Source organism: Daphnia magna, linkage group LG9 (genome assembly GCF_020631705.1).
Source record: "Daphnia magna isolate NIES linkage group LG9, ASM2063170v1.1, whole genome shotgun sequence".
NCBI lineage: Eukaryota > Metazoa > Arthropoda > Branchiopoda > Diplostraca > Daphniidae > Daphnia > Daphnia magna.
In genome coordinates, this window is record NC_059190.1 from 3,503,880 (window position 1) to 3,526,026 (window position 22,147).

At 38.6% G+C, this 22,147-nt stretch overlaps 9 protein-coding genes across 14 annotated transcripts; 3 read left to right on the plus strand and 6 right to left on the minus strand.

Moving 5' to 3' along the window:
* The first annotated feature begins 294 nt into the window (after positions 1 to 294).
* Positions 295 to 3,312, plus strand: LOC116930630 (Golgi pH regulator). 2 transcript variants are annotated; one of them, XM_032938018.2, is made up of 10 exons: positions 295 to 422; positions 497 to 1,268; positions 1,347 to 1,510; positions 1,574 to 1,680; positions 1,746 to 1,980; positions 2,056 to 2,258; positions 2,326 to 2,428; positions 2,491 to 2,569; positions 2,647 to 2,898; positions 2,960 to 3,312. In XM_032938018.2, exons 2-10 carry the CDS (start codon positions 1,227 to 1,229, stop codon positions 3,173 to 3,175), a joined length of 1,401 nt encoding a protein of 466 aa, XP_032793909.1. In that variant the 5' UTR covers positions 295 to 422; positions 497 to 1,226; the 3' UTR covers positions 3,176 to 3,312. The 2 variants fall into 2 exon arrangements, with proteins under 2 accessions (XP_032793909.1, XP_032793911.1); XM_032938020.2 differs by having other exon boundaries at positions 340 to 422; positions 1,175 to 1,268.
* Positions 3,172 to 6,663, minus strand: LOC116930615 (histone acetyltransferase KAT2A). Its single transcript, XM_032937994.2, has 13 exons — positions 6,346 to 6,663; positions 5,975 to 6,256; positions 5,768 to 5,905; positions 5,576 to 5,709; positions 5,204 to 5,496; positions 5,049 to 5,136; positions 4,837 to 4,981; positions 4,561 to 4,766; positions 4,285 to 4,505; positions 4,056 to 4,216; positions 3,775 to 3,996; positions 3,625 to 3,715; positions 3,172 to 3,553 (listed from the first exon to the last, which is right to left on the minus strand). Exons 1-13 carry the CDS (start codon positions 6,508 to 6,510, stop codon positions 3,360 to 3,362), a joined length of 2,340 nt encoding a protein of 779 aa, XP_032793885.2. The 5' UTR covers positions 6,511 to 6,663; the 3' UTR covers positions 3,172 to 3,359.
* Positions 6,664 to 6,800: 137 nt separating this feature from the next.
* On the plus strand, positions 6,801 to 7,813 carry LOC116930666 (centromere protein S). Of its 2 annotated transcripts, none has more exons than XM_045179081.1 (5): positions 6,801 to 7,008; positions 7,087 to 7,132; positions 7,195 to 7,352; positions 7,424 to 7,490; positions 7,552 to 7,813. In XM_045179081.1, the coding sequence occupies exons 1-5, from the start codon at positions 6,986 to 6,988 to the stop codon at positions 7,690 to 7,692; spliced, it is 435 nt and encodes a 144-aa protein (XP_045035016.1). In that variant the 5' UTR covers positions 6,801 to 6,985; the 3' UTR covers positions 7,693 to 7,813. The 2 variants fall into 2 exon arrangements, with proteins under 2 accessions (XP_045035016.1, XP_032793964.1); XM_032938073.2 differs by having other exon boundaries at positions 6,824 to 7,020.
* LOC116930627 (thyroid receptor-interacting protein 6) lies at positions 7,398 to 11,904 on the minus strand. Its single transcript, XM_032938013.2, has 6 exons — positions 11,019 to 11,904; positions 9,158 to 9,467; positions 8,690 to 8,859; positions 8,430 to 8,608; positions 8,239 to 8,359; positions 7,398 to 8,181 (listed from the first exon to the last, which is right to left on the minus strand). The coding sequence occupies exons 1-6, from the start codon at positions 11,640 to 11,642 to the stop codon at positions 8,050 to 8,052; spliced, it is 1,536 nt and encodes a 511-aa protein (XP_032793904.1). The 5' UTR covers positions 11,643 to 11,904; the 3' UTR covers positions 7,398 to 8,049.
* A 181-nt stretch (positions 11,905 to 12,085) lies between these two features.
* LOC116930656 (ceramide-1-phosphate transfer protein) lies at positions 12,086 to 13,272 on the plus strand. The gene is made up of 4 exons (XM_032938056.2): positions 12,086 to 12,380; positions 12,454 to 12,665; positions 12,730 to 12,905; positions 12,959 to 13,272. Exons 1-4 carry the CDS (start codon positions 12,259 to 12,261, stop codon positions 13,085 to 13,087), a joined length of 639 nt encoding a protein of 212 aa, XP_032793947.2. The 5' UTR covers positions 12,086 to 12,258; the 3' UTR covers positions 13,088 to 13,272.
* LOC116930659 (NADH dehydrogenase [ubiquinone] 1 beta subcomplex subunit 5, mitochondrial) lies at positions 13,261 to 14,264 on the minus strand. 2 transcript variants are annotated; one of them, XM_045179079.1, is made up of 4 exons: positions 14,104 to 14,264; positions 13,756 to 13,967; positions 13,584 to 13,690; positions 13,261 to 13,517 (listed from the first exon to the last, which is right to left on the minus strand). In XM_045179079.1, the coding sequence occupies exons 1-4, from the start codon at positions 14,210 to 14,212 to the stop codon at positions 13,376 to 13,378; spliced, it is 570 nt and encodes a 189-aa protein (XP_045035014.1). In that variant the 5' UTR covers positions 14,213 to 14,264; the 3' UTR covers positions 13,261 to 13,375. The 2 variants fall into 2 exon arrangements, with proteins under 2 accessions (XP_045035014.1, XP_045035015.1); XM_045179080.1 differs by having other exon boundaries at positions 13,756 to 13,964; positions 14,104 to 14,251.
* A 71-nt stretch (positions 14,265 to 14,335) lies between these two features.
* LOC116930647 (syntaxin) lies at positions 14,336 to 16,085 on the minus strand. Of its 3 annotated transcripts, none has more exons than XM_032938041.2 (9): positions 15,954 to 16,085; positions 15,697 to 15,813; positions 15,496 to 15,595; positions 15,346 to 15,420; positions 15,100 to 15,282; positions 14,950 to 15,023; positions 14,749 to 14,886; positions 14,574 to 14,684; positions 14,336 to 14,511 (listed from the first exon to the last, which is right to left on the minus strand). In XM_032938041.2, exons 1-9 carry the CDS (start codon positions 15,984 to 15,986, stop codon positions 14,425 to 14,427), a joined length of 918 nt encoding a protein of 305 aa, XP_032793932.2. In that variant the 5' UTR covers positions 15,987 to 16,085; the 3' UTR covers positions 14,336 to 14,424. The 3 variants fall into 3 exon arrangements, with proteins under 3 accessions (XP_032793932.2, XP_032793933.2, XP_032793934.2); XM_032938042.2 differs by having other exon boundaries at positions 15,902 to 16,052; XM_032938043.2 differs by lacking the exon at positions 15,954 to 16,085 and adding an exon at positions 15,898 to 15,924.
* Positions 16,086 to 16,198: 113 nt separating this feature from the next.
* On the minus strand, positions 16,199 to 18,808 carry LOC116930645 (the record flags this gene model as incomplete). Its single annotated transcript, XM_032938038.2, has 6 exons — positions 16,199 to 16,547; positions 16,608 to 16,731; positions 16,803 to 16,943; positions 17,020 to 17,188; positions 18,289 to 18,679; positions 18,748 to 18,808. Coding segments are annotated over 6 exons (960 nt in total), but the record flags the coding sequence as incomplete, so codon positions are not given.
* Positions 18,809 to 19,858: 1,050 nt separating this feature from the next.
* On the minus strand, positions 19,859 to 21,889 carry LOC116930648. Its single transcript, XM_032938045.2, has 5 exons — positions 21,112 to 21,889; positions 20,699 to 21,041; positions 20,475 to 20,640; positions 20,279 to 20,416; positions 19,859 to 20,220 (listed from the first exon to the last, which is right to left on the minus strand). The coding sequence occupies exons 1-5, from the start codon at positions 21,281 to 21,283 to the stop codon at positions 20,017 to 20,019; spliced, it is 1,023 nt and encodes a 340-aa protein (XP_032793936.2). The 5' UTR covers positions 21,284 to 21,889; the 3' UTR covers positions 19,859 to 20,016.
* Positions 21,890 to 22,147: the final 258 nt, after the last annotated feature.

A 22,147-nucleotide genomic window follows, 5' to 3' on the forward strand; every position in this document is an offset into this window, starting at 1 on the left:
CGTTTGAAATAAAAATTATTTTTGGTTCTATCGAGTTTGCTTCCATCTCGCAAATTTGTTTATCATACGATTGTTAAACAGGAAATTGTGTACTCCATGTTAATTGAAGTATGTAAAATAAACAGTCTTCTAACAGTCATTTCTTTTTATACATATAACGCGTTTAGCAAAAACAAAAAATCCCTCTGTATATTGCAACTCTTAAATAAATTCTTGGTATCGTGAGATTCGTGCGTTGGTCCATTATCTTTGTTGATACAAACCTGTTGAACCAGGCGGATTTTTGCAGACGAACATGATCAATGACAGTCCCGTTTTTGGTCAGTTTTCAGCGAGAAGCGGTACACATCTGGTTTTCAGTTTATGGTACCCATTTTCTGAACACGCAGTACATTCATAAGAATGGAAACAAAGAGGAAAAGGTAGTAGAGGGAGAGGTTGTATTTGTATCTAGCAATTGCTGATATCCATAAATAACCACCTTTTACTCATGCAGGGATTTGCGTTCATTCGCACTATATGCAACTGTGCGTTAACTAGAAAAATAGTCTTATATATATATACTTTTAAAACAAATGACGAAGCCAACTGTCTGTCAAACGATTTAACCAATTTTTCGAATGAACTCCGTGTTTTGGATTTGCTACTAAACAGTTCACGACGAAAGAACGGTTATTTTTAAAGCCATCTAATTTACTTTTACTGGTTGATGTGGTTTATTTAAAAGATATTTAATGAACTCAAAAATTGTCCATGCATTTCATTTTCACTTCAAATACCGATTATCTCGCCGACAGAAAGATCCATTTGGACAATGATATAAAGAATTTTTTTTTTCTAAATTAAAAAGCTCTAAAACATTACTGTCTTTCACTGCATGCGCATGAGGGTTCCATAAGCCAATCTTGTTGGAATGTTACATAGTCTGAGTCTAACGAAAAGGTTTCGATAATGACCTGATATTGACATTGTTTGATTGAGCGATGACTGGTGCACCTCAAAAGAAATCTTGGTCTCGTAAATAAATCCCAACTACTAAATTCTGCTATCAGAAACTAATAATATAAATATATACTATTGATTTAACTAATGATTAACCGTACTCTTTTTTGGTAACAAACTAACAACCGCCAACACAAGTTCCATGAAATGTTTTTGAAAATGTCGTCTGCAGGGAAAAAAGAAAAAAATAATTATTGTCAACAAGAGCTAAATCTTCATAAACAATGAACGTTGTGGAAGATACCATCGCGATTACTCTTTCAGTGGTAGGTATAATTTGCGATATATTATCTGGGGTTCGGTTAAAAACCCACGAATACATTTCTTAATCTGGTTCCCGATAGATAATTTTTTTTGCCGGTGGATGGGTGTTCTTTATGAAGCAGCTTTTCAGAGATTATGAAGTTCACCATCATACAGTTCAACTGATATTTTCAGTAACATTTGCTCTCTCTTGCATTATGTTTGAACTTATTATTTTTGAAATTCTCGGGATTTTAGATGCCAGGTATGATTAATTAATTTTTTACAAATAAACTAACATTTTCTTCACCAACCTCACTATTTGTAGCTATCGTTTTATTTGCTGGAATGTAGTGCTGTACACAATGTTGGTGTTTGTGATTGTAATCATACCATTTTACATAGGATACTTTGTTCTATCAAATATTCGGTTTGGTAAGTGTCCTAGGTGCATAATTGTTCATTCTTATGACTAACATTCATGATATTGATTTTGCCAGTCAAAAAAGGTCTTGTAAAAATGTTGTCACTGATTGTTTGGATTATCTACCTTTACCTATTTTGGAAAGTTGGTGATCCTTTCCCAGTGATAAGCAGCTCAAAAAGAAGCCTTCGTTTGCTATCTATGGAACAAGGAATCTCTCGCATAGGTATAATTGGAGTTACAGTGATGGCCCTTCTTTCTGGGTTTGGTGCAGTAAACTATCCATACACTTCCATGGCAGTGTTCATGAGGTATGTTTCTATGCATTTCTTTTGGCTTGTGTAATTGATAAATAGTTTTGCCATCCTCATGCCAACTCATTTTAGACCAGTTACCCATACTGACATTCAAATAGTGGAGAGGAAACTGATGCAAACTATGGACATGATCGTTGTGAAGAAAAAACGAATCGCTCTCATGGAAAGGGACTCCCGAAGTCAAAAGAACAGGAATACTAAGGACGCTAGCACTTCAGGAGTATGGTCTATGTTAAAAAGCGTAGCTTCTGTTGGAGTCGGTAGCTCTGAGAGTAAGTGATATTATAACGCTCCAAGGGCTATTTGATTAAATTGTATTCTCTTTCTTCCTATTACTAGACTTATCAACTCTGAAGTGTGAAGTATCAGCTCTTGAAGAGCTTAGTCGCCAACTTTTTGTAGAAGCAGTCGATCTCCACACAATGGAAGACAGGCTTGAATGGTATGCGACAAATTTAGGACTGAACACATTCTACTTATTAAGTAAGTGTTATCACTTTTTAGGTCTACCACTTGGCAAGGAAAATACTTTAACTTCCTTGGTTATTTTTTTTCCATATATTGTATGTGGAAGATTTTCATCGTAAGTACTCTTAGAAAAACTGAAGAATGGTTCATTATAATTCTAATCATATTGTCATTCGTGTGGTAAATCGGCAGAGTACCATTAACATCGTATTTGATCGAGTTGGGCGAGTGGATCCAGTGACACGGGGACTTGAAATAGCTATACATTGGGTTGGATTGTCAATCGACTTCAACTTTTGGTCTCAACACGTTTCGTTTTTGTTGGTTGGTTGTATCGTCGTTACCTCAATTAGGGGATTACTTTTAACTCTGACAAAGTTTTTCTACGCAATCTCAAGCAGCAAATCATCCAACGTCATAGTTTTACTTCTGGCCCAAATTATGGTAAGAATTAAAACTTACTTATTTTTTTACTAAAGGGTAATTTCTTGAGATGATTTTTAAGGGAATGTACTTCGTATCCTCGGTCTTACTCATGCGCATGAACATGCCTGCCGAGTATCGTACCATCATCACTCAAGTGCTTGGAGATCTGCAATTTTCATTTTATCACAGATGGTTTGACGTAATCTTCCTCGTCAGTGCGTTGTCATCCATTGCTTTTCTCTATCTCGCTCACAAACAAGCGCCATCAACGGACAGTAAACTGAATAACTATTGATGCGAAATTTTAGATTTTGTCATTTTTCAAATAAGTTATGCGGTATTTTTTCAAAATTGGTTCTCGTATTGCTGGATGTTTATCTTGTTTGTCGTCAGTTGAGTGTGCACGTAATATAAATATTTGTGAATATTGAATTTCCTGGTTGAATGTCGCCAGATGTCGCTAGATGTCGCTTTCAATTTCATTTTTCCCATAGGCCAGCATCTTTCATTTTAGCTATGTAGTACTTTTCGAGAGCGTTGGCACATTTGCAATATTCTGTATCCGCTTCGTTGTAATGACGACAGTTCGAAAACATTCGGGAAATGTCTGCCATAAATAGTTTACGGTGGACGTAATACCGGTTTTTTAGTCGGTCCCCCATGGTCTTCAAATCTGCAGTTAAAAACGATAACTTATAGTACGTGTACACTAGATAGTATCCTATTCATCGTAATGGAAAATACCCATTGGAAATTTGATATGATCGTAATAATCTGGAACTTCCGCCCGATCCACTGGCTTCAAGAAAGGCCATGAGGAAGGGTGACTTCTCACCTAAACAATTAAGTTATGAGACCATGTGCTTTTTCTCTACAGATACTACCAGATACTACCTGATTAAGAACTGATCGTAAGGCTTGGTACAACTGCTCCGCATCAAAAGTCTCTTCAATTACACGTTTTGAACCGTAGCCGTGGGAGGGACGCCAGCCTGTCAATTTAAGTCCCGGAATGCTGTCAATCGGAATTTCACGAACCCCGTCTTTAAAGCAATTGAGGCCTGGATGAACTTGGCTGATTTCTTGTTGCTTCATTTCAATCAGATGCTTAACAATCTGTACACCAAATGTATTAGGAAAAAAAATTACGATATGAGGAACTTAATCCCACATACCTCTTTCTGCTTTCGAATTATTGCAGTAAATTCCGTGTAAATAATACGTGGATTCAATTCGCAACCCATCAAAGTTGCTCCTTCATAGTCTTTGATGTATCCGTTATAAACGGATTTAGGAAGCTTTATTTCTTTACTAAATCCTTGCTTTTTGAAATAGCCTTTAATAATAAGACGTTAGCAAAATGCGTATGAAACTTCCTTGCTAGTCCATGTTTAGCTTACTCACCAATAGCATACTCATCAGCAAAGGTAAGAAAGTGGAGAACATTGTGTTTGATATGGTAATCCTTAATGTGGTTCATCAAGTGGGTCCCATATCCTTTAACCTGCTCCGAGGATGTAACAGCACAGAATACGATTTCTGTGAAACCTTGAGTAGGAAACATTCGGAAGCAAATACCACCGATTGGTCGACCATCTTTGATTAATGCCAAAGTTCGATGCTTGCTAAATAGAAACGTTTTATAATCGGAATGTGACACGAAGTAACTATTAACCTCACCAGTCAAAAACCAATCGCGTGATATATTCTTTCGGCATTCTTGGTAATTGATGAGAAAAGACGTTCTGTAAGCCAACCAACCATGACATAGTTTGCTTGGATACAGTTTGCGTAAGAGAGTTGCCCACAACGTGGAAGGATATCAAACCACGACGTTCTTCCTGTTTTGCAGCTTCATCTCTAGGCGCATTTTCTGGGAAAACACTCTGGGAAGCAAATTTTTAAATGTTATATTTCGTTACAAATGCGTGAAAGACGTAAATGTGTTAAACTTACTTCGGGTCCCAACATCTTTTTAGGGTCATTGATCACGGCAAGGATTTGTGCAACAGTTTCTTCTGAAATGTCGTCACTCAAACGCAGCCTCTTTGTATCACCTTCAGTACTAGATTCATTATCCGCTTGTCGCTTCAGCAAGTTCCTATTTTCAATTGCACAATATATATTTATTTTTTCATTTTGATGCAGTCGAAAAATTTATGCATTACTTCTCGGCATCTTTCGAAATGGACCTGACAATACCATTAGTCGTCAAACGGTGAAAGGTTGCTTCCCCTGGCTGTGCTACATTTTCATCTAAAGTTTATAACAATCTAGTATTAGTAAAGAAAGCAAATTTAAACAACACGAATCAAACAAAAACCTTTTATATTCTCATGGTGATTTGCGGGGCGATGAACATAGGATGGATCCCACACAGGTGATGCATCGTTTCCTAGTTCCATTTCCATATCTGCCAAGAACTTCGGGAACTGATTAATAATCATATCACGTCGCTCTGGTGGTAGCCGATCTTTTTCGGCTATAAACCGATCCATTAATTGCCGCTGAACGGTTGAATATATAAGACGGAGGAACGTCCGACCGAAAATAGCACTGGTATCGTAGCACGGTAAGGAGTCGCAATACGTCGGTACATTGCAATAACATAACCACCTATCAGAACAGCAAATTAAAGTAAAACTAGTTGTAAATTTAACTGCGTTAGAACTATCTAATCTATAATAGAACATACCTAGTATAGCTCATACGGTAGACTGAAAGATCAGCTTGTGGATAGTGTTGTTTCCATTGAGTAGGGGTTTCCAATTTCCAGTGATTTAAACAATGAATAAACATTTTGGCCAAATCACCCATTTTCTGAAATTCCTACACAAGTAACAAAGATTTGCTGAATTTCGAAGGAAAACATCAGTTTCAATCATACCTTTGGTGTTTGCTGACTATATTTGAACATCACAAAATTAGCAACCCCCTTGCTAATGCTTAGTTTTTCGAAAGGTGGAGAGCCTAAGGGGCCTTCAACAACTGGTTTGGTCATTTGCATTATACATTTCCTTAATAGCTAGATTACAAAAAAAAAACATCATATTTTTAATGCTGATAGAAGAATTGAATTTGACATACTTCTTACTTTAAAGAGACAAAAGTAGACTTGTTTATTGTCTGGATCTTCTTCCTTGTTTACACAGACAAACAAGTTTTCAATGTCGACTACCAGACTCAAAAGTTGATTCAGTTCTTCATTCGTTGAATTTAACAAGTGTGATACATGTTCTGAAAGGGTATGTGAACAACTTCGGCAAGGATCAGTTAAATTAGCTGTAGGAAGAGCTATATTCATTCCTGGCATAGTATTTACATTTGTCGGTGCAGGAGGATTTTTCCACCCATTGCATTTGCAGCTCTCATCAACCTAAGAGAGAAAAAATCATTGCAAGTCAGTAATACATACTAATTTAAAAATTTTTTTTTTATAATTTTGAAAATTGATTGTCCACATACCTTGCAACTAGAATAAACGGCCAACTTTTCCAATTTTTTTGGATGAGGCCACTCGCGGACTTGCTGCTTGCGCATTTGAATTTTTTGTATGTTGTTTAAGCGAATTGTACCGACTCCAGTGGTCGAGGCGTTATTCACCGTAGTTTGATTACAGGTATCAGCCATGTTTAAAATTTCAATCCTTGCAGTTTTCGAATAGAGATAACTACCTTTCCTTGTGCATTAGAATCCAGAACTGTCACTTGGCATTCACGTGGGAGAAACGGGGAAGTCCACAAGTACTTTGATCTCCTTTAACTAGCAGAAAGCCAGAAACGCGTCTATATTTGTTTACCCCCTGCAACAATTCATGGAACATTGCCAGCTTTCTTTTGTGATTACACTTGACTTACTGAGAAATAAAAAATTTTATATTTCTCAAAACTCAATCTTAAAGGTGCTCAAAGGGGGGAAAAAAACTCTGTGCGGTTAGTAAGCATAAAAGAACGAAAGCTCAATAGAACAAAATAATTTTTCTGCGATTTAAAAGCCCGAAATAAACAATAAACAAGTGAATGACGTAGTATTGACGTGCAGTTTCAAAACCTTACCGGCATGCTAACAGTCCATCGTGATACCATGGTCTATAAGTTTAAAGATCATGGTGATACTGACACCTACAGAGTACAGACCACAGTATATGATAAAATGTCTAGTTATTTACATATTTTTTTAATGAATACTTTTCATTTGTTAATTTAGAAAATTTATTAATCTGGTCATAGTAATGGACACTGATCACGTACAAGTAATCATATATTTTGGCAGATCGTCATTAAGCGTCTATCTTCAATTTTTTTATACATATAGCGATTAAAAGCTTCATTACACTTTACTATGGGTAAAATGTGTGAAGAACAGGAAACCAAAACTCAGATTAGTTTTGACAAAAATGTGATTGCAACTATAACTGAAATCCTTTGGCAAAAGATCAAACTAATTGCAGAGGATTTGGAAGCTTTTGCTAAGTATTAGTTCTGTTAATTATGGTGTTTCAAGAGTAGTTACATAGGTATATTATATACATTTATTTATTGAGGCATGGAAAGCGTACAACAATCAATCTGGATGATGTGAAGCTGTTGGTGCGAAGGAATGAAGATTTAGTAAGTATTCCAGAAACAAAACATTGAAGGAAGCCAATTGAGTTCATTGCATTGATTACAGAAAGCCATACTAGAAACACTAGGATCACCAAACTCAGAAGAAAATGCAAAAATAGACAAAAGGAAAGCCTTGGTGAAAAAAAAGAAAACTGACATCCCGCCAGAAGTCCATCTGGACACAGATGATGACATGTTTGTGTGAGCAGATTATTATTTCAGTTGTATTGTTCTATGTCAGGGAAGACAGTCGTTTTTGTGCGTTCGTGAAGATTGCGTGGTATGCACAACATCAAAATTCATAAAATAAACGACGGTTCTAAATCGCTACAAATAGAAACACCTAGCACATTAAAAAGAGGCGTAAAATTTTCAACCGATTACTTTTTTATGGCAACCATAAAGTGGTCGAATGTCGTTAATTCTGTCCTGTCGCCAGGTATTTGTTTCTTTCATCATTTAATACAGAGTTACAGCATCGGAAATCTGTTAAATGGTCTCCAACACACTCCCTTGTTAAAGTTTCTCTCATGTTTTTCTATGAGAACTTGAACAATTTTCTTTAAAGCTCGGTCGATGTGGTAGAAGTCAATGCGTTGACCCTTATAGCGTTGCACGATTTACAAAGGACACGTCCGTCAAGCGGGTAACAACCACGTCCTTCAGCTTCAGACGACAGAACTAAATCGCAGTCCTAACGCCAAAGAATAATAAGCGTGTTGTCATTTTAAGGAAATGTTTACTGGTTTACCTCGCATTTGTAACACTGCACGTGAAAGCTGCGATCAAGAGCAACTACACGAACAGTTTCCTCCTGGCCAGGTTCCGGCATGATAGGATCGTGACAAACGGAGCAACGAGGGGCAAATTTCCTGGAAACAAGCCAATTCCCATTTAATTAATTTCTTCAGTGAAAAAACTAACAGAATACCGATATATTACTTGTGGAAATCATCAATGCAGTGAATACGGTTGGCGGCATCAACGGTGAAAGGAATGCCATCCAGACAGAGGAGGCAAACAATGCAGGTGAAACACTGAGGATGATAAGGTTTTCCAGTGGCACGCAAGATGCGATCGAGAATCGGTTCGGAGCAAACGCAGCATTTCTCTAGGCTATTCTATTTGCCCATATGCAGAAAAGAATTAAGAAATTGAGCCCATTTCGTACAATCTAGTTTTGTTGTCTTTTTCGTTTTTACCATGTAACATTCTTGACAATGGGGCTCACCATCTACTGCATAGAAGGGCTTTCCTTGGAGACGGCAACTGCAAACACGACAGGTAAAACAGGCTATGTGGAACACACGGTCCATGGCCGTGCAACCGGAGCCTTCACCCACGACCTTCAAACCGCAATCGGCACACATTCCTGCGCACGATGTTGAGAAGAAAACCAGCATGAGCGTGTAAACAGCAAAGGCCGGGCCGGGCATAAAGCCGAAAGAGGATAAATTAAATATATCAACGACCTTGATGGATATTTATGCTTCGCATAAGTTTTTCTTGCCACATGCCCAAGTCAACAATATCGTCTATCACAAGAGGGGGGAAAAAAATCGCCAGTCAAAGTGGTTGGCTTTTGAGAGCCACTTGTGACTGAAAAACTGGAATATGTCTTTCAATACGCACTTCACTAGTCATGCGACGATGGTTGATAGAATACTAACCAAAGAATTCTGGGTCGGCAGCATTATCCATAGACTGGACAAGCAGATTAGTGAGCGCATCCACCTCTTCTTCTTGAACGGGTGAAGTAGCTCCCTTTGCGTGAGTGCTTTGGGGTTTTAGAGAAGCCGCAGATCCACCAGCCACAGATCCTCCACCGTAGGAGGTACTGCTACTGCTGCCGCCATAAGGCGGATAGGCAGACGTCGTGTAGTGCGACGGACGAGTCATACTCGACATGCTGCCAGCGGGACTATGTTGATGATGAGTTCGTGGTTGAATCGGCTCGTACAACGACTCGTAGTTTGAAGCCTGTATCGCCAATCCCCCATCGTGAAATGGATTCAAAACAAAAAAAATATTAGCACCCTACAGTTTGAAATCACACTGAGCACACAACTGATACCAAGCGTGAAAACAAGGAGGTTTAACGGCACAGGTGTTTCGATGTAGAAACAATAAGAAAAAGAATATATAAATCCAAAAGGTTGGGAAATCAACTGGAAAGAATTGGGTTAGCGACTGAATGAGCCGAGGAATGGAGACCTTTCTAGCAACAAGTAGTCTGAAATCCGCGTGTCAAACCACTGAGCCAAAAAGGTGACACGCTCACGAGAGAAGGGGCTTGGCGTAATCAAGTGCGGGAAACGTGTTAGCATCGCACGGATCTTTGCTCGGCTACGTTTCACTCGCGTACAGGAGACCCTCTAGATGCTCCCAACTCCTTCTTCTGTCCTCCCACCACCTCAGCGCGGCACGCGGAGCTCCAACTTTTGCTGCCATATAAGTCGCGCTGCGCGCAGTCTATCTCTCTTTCTTTCTTTAAATTTCTTTTTTTAACGTGCCTGTTTGCATTCGAACTATGGGACCATTCCTTGATGGAAGGTGAGAGAGAAAATTCACAAAACTCAACTATTCAAGATACGATTTGAACCAACCATTTTCGGGACATAGTCCAAAAGCAACACACTGAATGACGAGTTTAATGGGCAAGCTAGGAATCCGTCGTCAAGCAAATTTGTTGAGAATAGCTTATCAAATAAAAAACTGATAACAAATAGTTAGTAAAAAAAATCCCTTTCCAAAAAGATAAGATACCGAACTGCACTCGGTGATTTTGTTTTTACCCAGCTGTTGTGTACATGAAATAATAAATAAGTAAGTGAAAGGTAAAAAATAGGAAGATCGCAATACAAGTGAGTTTGCCCACCCGCTACCCTAAACTTCTTGTACGGAAACTCTCGTTTTTGGTCGCCTAAATTATTTATAACTCCCGCTGCTCGTTTGCAGGGGCGAACGATTTACAAAACATCCGCTTGTGGCTGCCTGTCAACACTTGGGGTCCCTTTTTTCTACAATCTCTTTTTCAAATGTAATCGATGCCGAACGGCTGTTGATAGCAAACCTTCACATTTTGTTTGGGTTAATAAGGTCGCAAACGTAATGACGCAATCCATCCACACGAGACACCATGAATCACCTTCGGCCAAGTGTGGTGCGAATCAAGCCAAATTCTTGGCAATCGTGCGCCAGCAAAAACGAAACGTCCCGCCTCTTAAAGAATAAAATTTGGCATGTTTTTTAAAGACTGAAACGAGCAGAAAAAAACTATGAGGGAAGATAAACAACCATCGCTCCGTATAAACCAAGGTCGGTCGGAGAGAAAAGGCGAAAACACTCTATCGACCTTGACGGCAACTCGTTATCCGGATTGGTTAGGTGGGTCTGTCCACCACTATTTAAGGCAAAAGCGTGAGGCCAAGGCAAGTAAGTTAGAAATATTTCACCAGTTAATGCGTTATCAGTGAGGAAAGAATAGCAAAGAATTATCATGATGGCGTGACTTTGAAAAAGATACAAGACCTGTGATAACGGAGCATAGTTGCTGGTTGATCCTATTGTTGATCCGCAACCAGCTCTTCGTAACTCGGAATAGCTCGAGCTAACCGGGGAAGGAGGTGACGTCACTTCCTCTGCGGAAGGTGGTGTGGGGAATAAATGCAGATGGTCGTTGCCAGAATAGTAGCCCGACAGATCTGCGGGCTGTGGCGGTGGAGGCAGAGGTAAATCGACGTCGTTGTCACATGACGATGCGAAGGCTGGAGGAGGGGGTGGAGGAGGCAAGTAAGTTAGTATGGATGATCCTAACTGATGGATGTTGCCATAAATTGGCTCTTCACCCTGGTGATGGTATGTTTCCACATTTTCGTAGTTGCTTGACGAGCTGAAACTTGTCACCGGACTGCCATCATCATTGTGAGTTTTAAGGAGAGTACTAAATGATGGTTCAAGACAACTGGAAACACTAGAGCTTTTGGGGACAATAGGGACTTGGGGTTGTGCTTTATATTGGGGTTTAGGGGCTACAGAAGGACCAAACTTCCTTAAGCTGTCAGGTGACATTTCATAACTTGTTTGACTGGGAATGTTAACATCACTTGAAATGCCAAGTCGGGAAAATTGCTTTTCCACCGGAATGCTAGCCATTACGATATTAAAATATTTCAACAGATCCCAGGTTATAGAATAAAAAACGACGACTGGAATTACAACAAAAACGACCGCCCTGATGACAGAGATTTTTGGGTGTTTTCAAGTAATGGAATGATTCAATAAGAAAATACAAAGTAATCGAGTTTAGAAAACGCCTAGATCTGTTCTTGAAATAAAAAATATTAACAATAACACTGGTCGTCCATCACCATACATAGATTATAAAAACGTCTAAAGAAACTGCCTGTCAAAATCGAACTGTTTTACACCACGTAGCGGTCGAAGTTATAACTTGTCTTTGGACTACGCAAACTTTTTGTGCCAATCTGGCTTAAATTAAAATCACACAATTTTGTTTACATAATTTAATAATATTGGAGTACTAAAAACAATGAAAATACACTAGTTTGACGGTAAATTGTTATATTTGTAAATGTCATCCATTTGAGCCATATGCTGTCTTGATTAAGCCCTTATCAGCTTACAAATCTATAAGAAATTATGATAGGCTACCTGTTAACGGGATTGTATCAGTGAACCGTCTTACCTCGCCCTCGTTTACTTGAAGTTTTCGTATTTTGCTTTGACAACTAAAAAAAAAGTGTTGGAAATGTCGTCCTCCGAAAAAAAGTTCGATCTTGATTATTTACATATTAAATTATCTGCGGTTTACGAAAAGTCCTCTAGACTTGATATGGATTCTTACATCAATGCTTACATAGAATTTAACAAGTATTACCTTATCGTAATTTAAGAACTGTTTTGCTATAGAACAAAATAACTATATGAGATGATTATGTACTAGGTTTTTTGGTTTAATGGGCACAGTATTTGGTTTTGTGTCCTCTGATGTGACCAGCAAACTTGAAATATTACAGGCTTTAAGGCAAGGCCCCAATGGTCAATATTTTGAAACCATTGAGGACATGATCATGTACGAAGAGAAGGAAAACAAATTCAGTGATTCAAAGTATATATCTGGAAGCCGTACTTTGTTGCGCCTACATAGAGCTTTATGTATGAAATTTATTGCTGAAAAACTTTTCTAAATCATCAATTATTAACTTTGTTGCTCCTCCAGTGTTTATTGCCTTGTTTCTTGAAGAGCTCTTCCAGCTGAAGTCAGATGATAAGCTTTCAGGAGTTTGTCAGAAAACATACAGTGCCACACTAGGCCAGTATCATCCCTGGATTATTCAAAAAGCTGCAATTATGGCAATGTATGCTCTACCTACCAAATTTGGGCTTTTGCAACGGGTAAATATTAAAGCTGTACTTGAAAGTGTAAAATACTTATTCTATCCCATCAGATTAAGGGCCCCAATGAAACTGAAGAACACTATGCTGAACTACTTCCTAAAGCTGTGAATGCTATGAAAGAGGTTTACAATAAAACCCAAAAATTGTACCAGGACCACAACATACTTGAGCTGCCTTAAAGTCTTCAGGTGTTTTGCATACCACAATCAAGCAATAACCCAACATTTGTGTACAAATGGTAAATTTTTTACTTATTAAAAATGCTTTGACCAGACCAAAGATGGAAGAATAACAAATGTGTCAACTAAATTTGGGGTAGTGTTGGCTTACGCTAAACTATAATAAAACAAAGTTTAACATTTTAGGTCTAAATTGTATTTTTAGACCACTTCATTTAATATTTACAGACCTTCAAGGACTATTAGTTGTCTACTGCTTTCCTTCTATTTGGGTGGAAAATCATGACCTTAGACTGATCCAGAAATTTCTAAGTCAGCCTGAGCATTGTCGCGAATAGACCTTTCGTAGCGTGAGCTAACAGGTTGATAGTAATACGCCTGGGTATCTTGTTTTTCTGCCATTTTCTGCTTAATTCGATTCTCAGCTTGCCTAATAATTTCAAAACCAGTATTAGTAGAATTTACCTAGGCAGTATAACATCCTTAATTTACTTACCTAAGCTTCTGCTCGTATTCAATTTCATAAATGTGATGACACATAAGTTCATATTCCTGTTGATAACTTTTGTGAACATGCTTGGCCAGCCAGCGAGTGATTGGATGCTGCAAACAAAACACAATTAGAGCTACTCACGTAGAAAATGATATAAATCCATTAAAATACCCACCGGAAAGTATTCATGAGCTTCGGGGACATACCCTTCTGGGATTTCAGCCAATCTGGCAGGGCCAATAAAAAGGTTGATATAGGTGATTACAAGGGCTGCAGGGATGGCTCCTAACATGATATAGAAATGCATGAAATCCTTGAATCGATTCCATGACCATCTTGATGGTTTAATGTGCATGGTACGATGTTCGCTCATCTGCCTTACGACTTCTATTAGAAATAGAAAATATGGTATGATTAATCAAAATACAAAAGAATATGGCCACTTGGTTATTTTTTTAATGCACGGTTCTTACACCGAAATTGATGTTGTATATTTATCCATCGCAAAATACAAATTACTTACGAAGGGCATTATTGGGGTTTGAGCGTAGCACCAAAATTCCCTGATTAATTGCATTTTTCGGCAAATTAACCTTACTCGCAAAAGCTCTCAACAAGCTGAAGGCAGCCATTTCAACTCACAATCGCCCCAAAGATGTATGGCTGCGCTACGACATGAAATAGCAGCGCCACTTTAGAAAGGTGAGTCAAATGAGTAATATTCTCTCGCCAACAATTATTTATTTTAGGATTGATGAATAAGTTAATAGCTTGTATTGACGATCACAAAAATTATTAAAATACTATCCTGACACATTTTTCTTAGCACCCATTTAGCGATGAACTACCTCTTGCTGAGGCAGCCGCCTACGATGGAACCAACTATGATGAGTACGATCCCAGCAATGATTGAGATAATTATTATACGTTTCTGTAAAATAGAAATAACACCATTTTATCGTGACTTAGCAAGAAAGCTATTTACGATCTAACCCATCGTAGACGCTTCTTATGTATAATTGCTTTTTTCGTATGTTTGGCGGCTTTCCCAACAAATTCGACAGCATTCTCGACGTTGTAGGCAATACGATCGATCAAGTCTCCCTTAAATTTATTTAAATCTTTTAAGCTCTCAAAGGTTTACTTAAAAACTGGGTGATGCGAATACCTGGTTGTTAACCAACACCGCCATATCATTGTATAAGGAGTTCAATTCAAGTATGGACAGTTCTAACTTCAACAAATCTTTATGGCGAGCCTCAATATCGCCTAAAATTTGACGTGCTTGCACGGTTTCAGACTCAATCTAAAAAAACAAAGCCAATCAACTGAAATTAACATTATCATGTACTGTTATCAAACCATCCACCTCTTGTGTAAAAATGGATGGGTTGTTTTGTTCTAGCATTTTTTCCAACTGCTCGTCGCTTGTTGAATGCCCAGCTAGATAGAAGCATCAGTTTGAATTTTTAATTTTCCTGCAAAATATTCTTTACAATAATAACAGTTCACCGATTACCGATTTCTAATTGCCGCTGGAATCGCTCCTTGCATCTTTGGCGATGCTCGTCCTGTATAGCATTACATTCGACCATGACGTCGACAAAATTTCTGGTTAAAGTTTCATATTGCATTTCACGTATCCGAGGCTCTGCAGAAGTTGGGTTATCTTTCCTTGCACGCTCTATTTCTATTTTGAAATCTTTGATTCCACCACAATGACCGTTATAACGCGTTCCATACTTAATCAGTGTCAATTGTCTACCTTTAAGTTTTTGTTGGATTCCTTTGGCCACCTTCTTTATAGAACTTATCAAGTCATCAAGTTCCTTCCTTGCTCCTAATAAAAAAGGCGCGTTATTTGTTATTTCGTTGACGATTTAGAAAATTCTTGTTAATACTAGGATTGAATTACCGCCACTTATCACTGGTGCCGACAAGATGGTGCTCTGTTTCTTTTTTACTTCCTGGACTGTTGTTTTCAACCAATCGATCTGTTCCCGTACCTTACAAGCCTTGCACCAGCAACGCCCCACCATTGAAAACATAATATTAGGCAACAAATAAAATTCTAGTTCTTTCAACTATGAAGAAGCGTAGCAACTGCGAAATTTACATCGGCCAAAAAATCATTTAGATATTCACACTCCATAAGAAGTCTGTAACCGAAATCCAGGGCACTATCGTCAGGAAATCCATCGTCTCCGAACGTACTCGCTCGCCGTTTACAAACCTATACACAATTCATTTTATAAAAAAAAAAAAAAATCTAAGCACAGAGAAACAAAAAAATTAATATGGCTGTTGTCGAGAATACTTGCTTCCACATTTAAGACTCGGAAAACGAGGTACATAACAGCGATGTAAACATACCCCTTGAAGATCAGCCAAACGGTCCTTGGTCATTCTATGGGTGAAACACTTAAACGAATGCGTTAACGCAATAGGGAAAACAGGCTACGGATATGTTGATCCAGTGGTTTCACTCTATCGTTTTAGCTAAACCGCCATCTGTCGGAGTGGAAAAATGACGCAGCTGCCGTACCCGCATTTCCGTTTACTACCGCTGCCATAAAGTGGGATATCCTACGATATTGGCGAAGTGCATTTTTATTACACAATGGCAACTAGACGAATTAGGAAAAAAAAAAAAACTTTGCATAAAGGAGGAAATGTCCGATAGACGATGGCATTCACACATGATCAATAAGGGGAAATAACAAAAATATAGAAGAAAAAGTCGAAAATACGAAACGAATGCACACATTCAGATAAAAGAGACGAAAAACTTTAAAATTACACGAGAAACAAAAAATATTAAATTCTGAGGATTTTTGAATTTTTAAGACCAATGGCTCATCACAACACTAACGCTGTTGCGAAATCGTTCATGCTAAAATTTGCCACACGGAAGTCCGTCGCTGCAGGATTGACATAATTCCGGTTTATGAGGTGTTCGTGGTTTACCTGGAGAAATAACGAATAGTGTTGCTATTCAAGGGATAACATATGAGCTGTAAAGTTTACCTCCACGCAAGCCGCGGACTACCTTATCCACAGGCCGGCCATAAAATTTTTCGGCCACTTTTGAGTACAGGTTCCACATAGCATTCGCTATTTCTTCCGGATACCAAAGCGGTGTTTCGAATGCCTATATTTTAAATGGTCCATTAGCTTAAAGAATTACAGCAATTTAAAAAATCTATATATTTTTTTTAATACTTCGGATGTGCAGCGTTCGCATTTTTGGCCGTACAACTTGAAGACAACCTCTCCTCTGGCAAATCCAGCTTCAATTCCATAGAGGATCCGGAACCAGAAAACGACACGCCCTTGCATGGAAGTCCATCCATGATTGGCCTGCTAGATACACCAACCCCCAGTGTTAAAAATTTACTTGATTTTTTAAAAATATCTCTCTCCACGAATTGTAACTTACTTCGCAATTAAAACGAACTTTGGCGGAATGGATGACCGTCTCCCAAGGCGTTCCTTTCCCGTCGTCATCCGGGGGCTTTTGAATGGGGTTTAACGTCCACAGATGATTGTTTTCAAATAGTTCGATAAACAGCCACATGAAAGCGTTTTTCCAAAATCTTTCTAATCCACTATGAAATAAAGAAACAAGTATATTAAAATAATATGAAAAGCCATATGTTGTCGAACTTCGGATGCCTAAACTACCCGTAAGGATCGCCGGAGAATGTAGAGGAAGGAATGAAGTACACACCATGTTCGGATTTGAATTTTGTCAGAAGAGATTGAACAAACTCTTGAGAATTTCTAAACATTTGTCTAACATTTAAATTGACAGGTGTAGAAAGCTGATATTCGCAGGGGTAATTAGCAACAATGCAGAACGGTTGGACAGGTACAATCATTGAGTACAGGGGTGACCACTGGATTGAAACAATGTTACGTATCATCGTGACGCCAAGTAACGCAGAATTACGCTAAGAAAACGCATGCGACACCGTTCATGCTTTGCAAATGACTGACCATTAGGAGAAGACATTCTAGGGCAAGCGAAGAAAAAAGAGTGCAATTTTAGAGGCAACGAACAGCGGGGATTTCCCTGAAGAACGCCCCACAGATTTCATTTTTCAATGTCGAGTCCAACAGGTATTTTACAACTAGTAAAGGGAGGGCTCGTTCACGCATGTAAGCATACTAAACTCCGGGCATAATTTAAGCCAGAAAAATCAACACTTTCGAAGACGCTGTCAACTTAGGAAATCGAACGTGTTTTGGGGGTACTATGACCATAAGTAAAAAGGCCAGTCGGTAAACCCCCTTTTGTAACGAGGAAATTGCACGCTGTTACTACCCAACTATCTGAATGAGACTACACCAACAAAACTTTGTTAGTCTATTGTTCAAAGAAACAAAATATTAAAATCCCAAAAATCATGGATCAACCTTCACAATGGCAAAATTAGCGTACGTATTTCAGTTTCATTTGGGGTTTTCGTTAATAGTGCAAGGTTGACATTTGTAACTAAGCGGACCAAGGACGAAATTTGTTGGTAACTTTCTTGGGCGACAACGCTTATGTAAGAGCCGAAACTGCAGTTGCAAAGTTATCTCGCCCATCGATGACTAACAATGAAACGACTGACAAATATATACTTTCTGTGGGAATTTGGAAAGCAGCGCAAGTTTAAAAGCATTTTCGCGTGATCAAAGCAAACTTTTCGAATATACTTACTATGGTAATGGATTCCAACCAGGCAATGGAACAGGTGGCGGTGCAGTTTTTGGAAACCGCCAAATGTTGTCAACACTATTTTCAATTCTTAAGGCGAGCTTTTTTGATGACAAAGATGTCGTCGATGATAATTCTGGACTATTACAACTATCGCCACCAGGTAGCGATGAGAAGCACGTCATCGCACTTCCCGCAGTTGGTACCGATAAATAGCCTGTCACCGGAGTTTTTGGCGGTAACACATCAAGCATGCAATATGATGGAGTAACGGCCAACGGCAAAATAGAATAAGGTGTCCATGATAATTCGTTGGGCCTCCAGCAACAACCATCTTGGAAGATATAGCTCCAATGGCCACCACCAAACATAATTTCTACTGGTAAATATTTATCTGCTGAAAAAAAGACATTGCTTCATTTACTTGATCCAAAGTGGCACGATGTTATGGTTTATATTTACCCATTGGTGGTGCACAATTAGTTGGATTGAAGTTGAAAATAGTGGATGCAGGATACATTATGATAATATTTTATAAAAAATTTAATAAATAAATACTGAGCGCGGTAAACCTATGTTTCACCTCTCATGACCTTTGAATAACTGAAGAGTCAGAATAGTTAGGTTAACAAAGGTCAGGAAGCTCCGCCCATAGAAGGATCAAACGAACAAGTTCATTCGTCTACGCCCCACTAGCTCGAACTTGGCGTAGGTGATTGGCGAAGAACATCTACCAAATTTAATCGTCTAAAATCAGCTCAAGTAATTCTGATTAAAAGATGCAATTCAAGTTAATTATACCTCAACATTTCAAGTATTGTTTTATTCTGTTAATTTTAAAGCTGACGCAGAAAATCATGAAATAAAATGCATTTTTCAGTCATCTTTGTGTCTTTGTCATGAACTGGAAACCAAAGAATCGAAGAAAAACATGGAGGGCAAACATGAAACCGAAGCAAAAATGGCCGCTATTACAATGAGCGAAAACAAGCCAGTTAATTCCAATTAAGATTTATTGGTTTAAAAAGTTAGCTGAGGGTGAGGGGTCTTTCTGTCAATTTCTGAAGAAAGCTCATGTCCAACTGTTTAAGGTCTCTCGGGACTTGTCCATGCAGAAGGGACTGTTGAACTTCATGAGAAAGTGTGAGGGGGGAGGTGATCATGGGCTTCTATGATGTTTTTGAAAAGGGGAAAATAGTTGAAGGTCGCGAAGGAAAAAAATGTGGAATATCAACAGATGCTTATTTTTTTTTTGCATGGAGATGAACAAATTGTAACGCTTATTTGGATTGTTCGAGACTACTGTGACCCAATCAGCCTGAAGGCATAAAGTCGTGGGAAGCTTGGAGCATCAAAAGTCGACACAAATATCCCCTTCATTTTTCATGTATGTTTTTGCCTCGTAGCATTATGCAAAATTACAGTGGTCGATTCCCTTTGTTTTCAGAACGATGCGAAACAGACCAAGTTAGTCGTCTTTCATTTTATAGGGAAAAACAGGTTTCGTTTGAGCTCTCGATGATCATTATTGGCGCAAGCGATTCAGGAAAAAAAAACTATCAATAAATTCTAATAAAAATCAATTGTTTTTTATTGGTTCTATAAACCAAATCTCAAAAACAAACCGACACACACAATACAAACAAGTGACTAAAAGATACATGCTGAACACATGATGTTAGGAAAAATAAGAAAAAAAAAAATGAAAATGGACTTCTTTTCAACGTTCCATCAAAAACGTACAACGCAAAGACCTTCAACACAAGCCTGGCATCTAGTTGGGTCATGATGAGCAAGTTTACTAGGATTGCCTTGACGAAGTCGGCGAGGAACAGGAAGCTTTTCACCGCCATAATACGTCTTGGCCACCTCAGTTGCCAGAAAACGAATTGCATTTTCGATTTCTTCATGGTACCACAATGGAGTCAAAAAATCCTTTTAAAAAAAATGGTAATAACGTGCACTAAAGTTGTGTTATGAAACTCAGATTTACCTGACGATTCTTGTGGCAACGATTGCACTGTTGCCCGTAGAGTTTGAAACGAGCTTCGGAAAAGATGACGTTGTCATGTCGACGCATGCGGTACCAAAACACCACGCGGCCTTTCATCGATGTCCAGCCATGTTTGTACTAAAAACTCGTGTGTTAAAATTTGTCCCATCATTATTAGCAATGGGTGTAAACTTACTTGACATTGGAAACGAACTTTGGCGGAATAGCTGATTGTGTGCCATGGCCATTCGTCGTTGACTGGCGGTGAAGAAATTGGACTCAGCGTCCATAGATGATTGCTGTTGAACCACAATGGTCGAAAAAACCAAGCAAAGGCTGACTGCCAAAACTGTTCCATGCCACTAGGAAAAAACCAAGTTAAGGCGTAAGAATAAAAATGCAAACTTAAATCGTTTTTACTATGGCATTGGTTCCCAATTAGGCAATGGGAAATAAGGAATGGTAGGAGGCGGCAATGTCCATTTGATAAGACGACCGATAGTTAGATTGTTAACTATTGGAGCTGGGTCAAACTCATAGTTTTCTTTTTCAATAAATGTCTCGAATGCAGGACTGATACTAAGTGGAATATCACTTTGAGGAAAGAGCGGGAATATGTAATACGGCACAACAGGATAATAGACAAAGCGAATGCCATCCGACAATGGAGACGGTGGAGGCGAACTCGGTGATGGCGAGCATTCTCCACTAGCATCTGAATAACCACTATCGAAAGGATCCTCATACAGTTTAAAAGAAAACTCTGCAGCAAAAAAAACAAAAATTAAAATAGATTATTTAAGCTCTAAAAAACACGCTTCGGCTCCACTTACCGGGTTCAATTTCGTTGACAAAGACCATCTTTGAATATGAGAATATGAGATTTTTGTGGCCGTGGATTTTTTTTTTTTTTTTGTTGCGCCTTGCTGGAACAATTGAAAACCCGGTGATGTCGACCAGGACCGATTTAGTACACTGACTCTTCAGAAATTGTTTACGGGCCATACAGGGTCACGGGCAATTTATACTCAGGGGCGTGTCAGCTCACATTCGCGTCAATGTGACCAATGGCAGCCCAGGCCTACGACAGCGGGGACTGCCTTTACGGGCCGGATTGGTAGAGAACTGGCAGAGAGGAGATGTCCCATGACCTTTTTCCTATCCTAAGAGACTTGTCTTCAAAATTGTCGTAAACGTTATCGAACATCCTCTAAGGGATTTAATGCCATTAAGTCAACGCTATAGACCATCAAAGAATGCCACGGTCGGATTCGACATAGGCTTTAAACGTTATAGTATTCCAATGTTCAAGAGAATGAGCAAACTGGTTTTAAAAAATCATAAAGTTTACACACTGTGTTGCTCTTTAATAATATCTCAAGTGGAGTTGCAAGAATAAAACTGTCAGCATACTAGTTACTCAACTAGCTTGAAATACGATATACTCTAACGAACAGTAGTGTGTTGCCTTTTATTGTTATTGTAACAAACGTCTACGCTAAGAAAAAATGTTTTTCGTCTTTAGACAGCGTGGTAAGTAAATTCACAACTTCTTTTCTTTATGTTTTTCTTTTCCTTTTTTGTTTTTACTTTCTCTTCCTATCAAAAGCAGATCATTTGAATAGTTTTCAAGTAGAAATTACTTTTGCTTTAGCAAAAAGAACAAACGCTTTTGTTTTGTGGGAGAAAAAAAAAGAATGTCAAAGCGTGCTAAGATATCTCGTATAATGAACCAAACCAAAAGAAAATGTTTAAGAAAATTTACCAGCTGTGTGGAAAGGGTCAGATGAAACACCTGTTTTCTCATTTTGTCAGAAGCGTTTTGCTAGATATTTGGCTTCGTGCCCAACCCTCTGCAAAATATTCTCG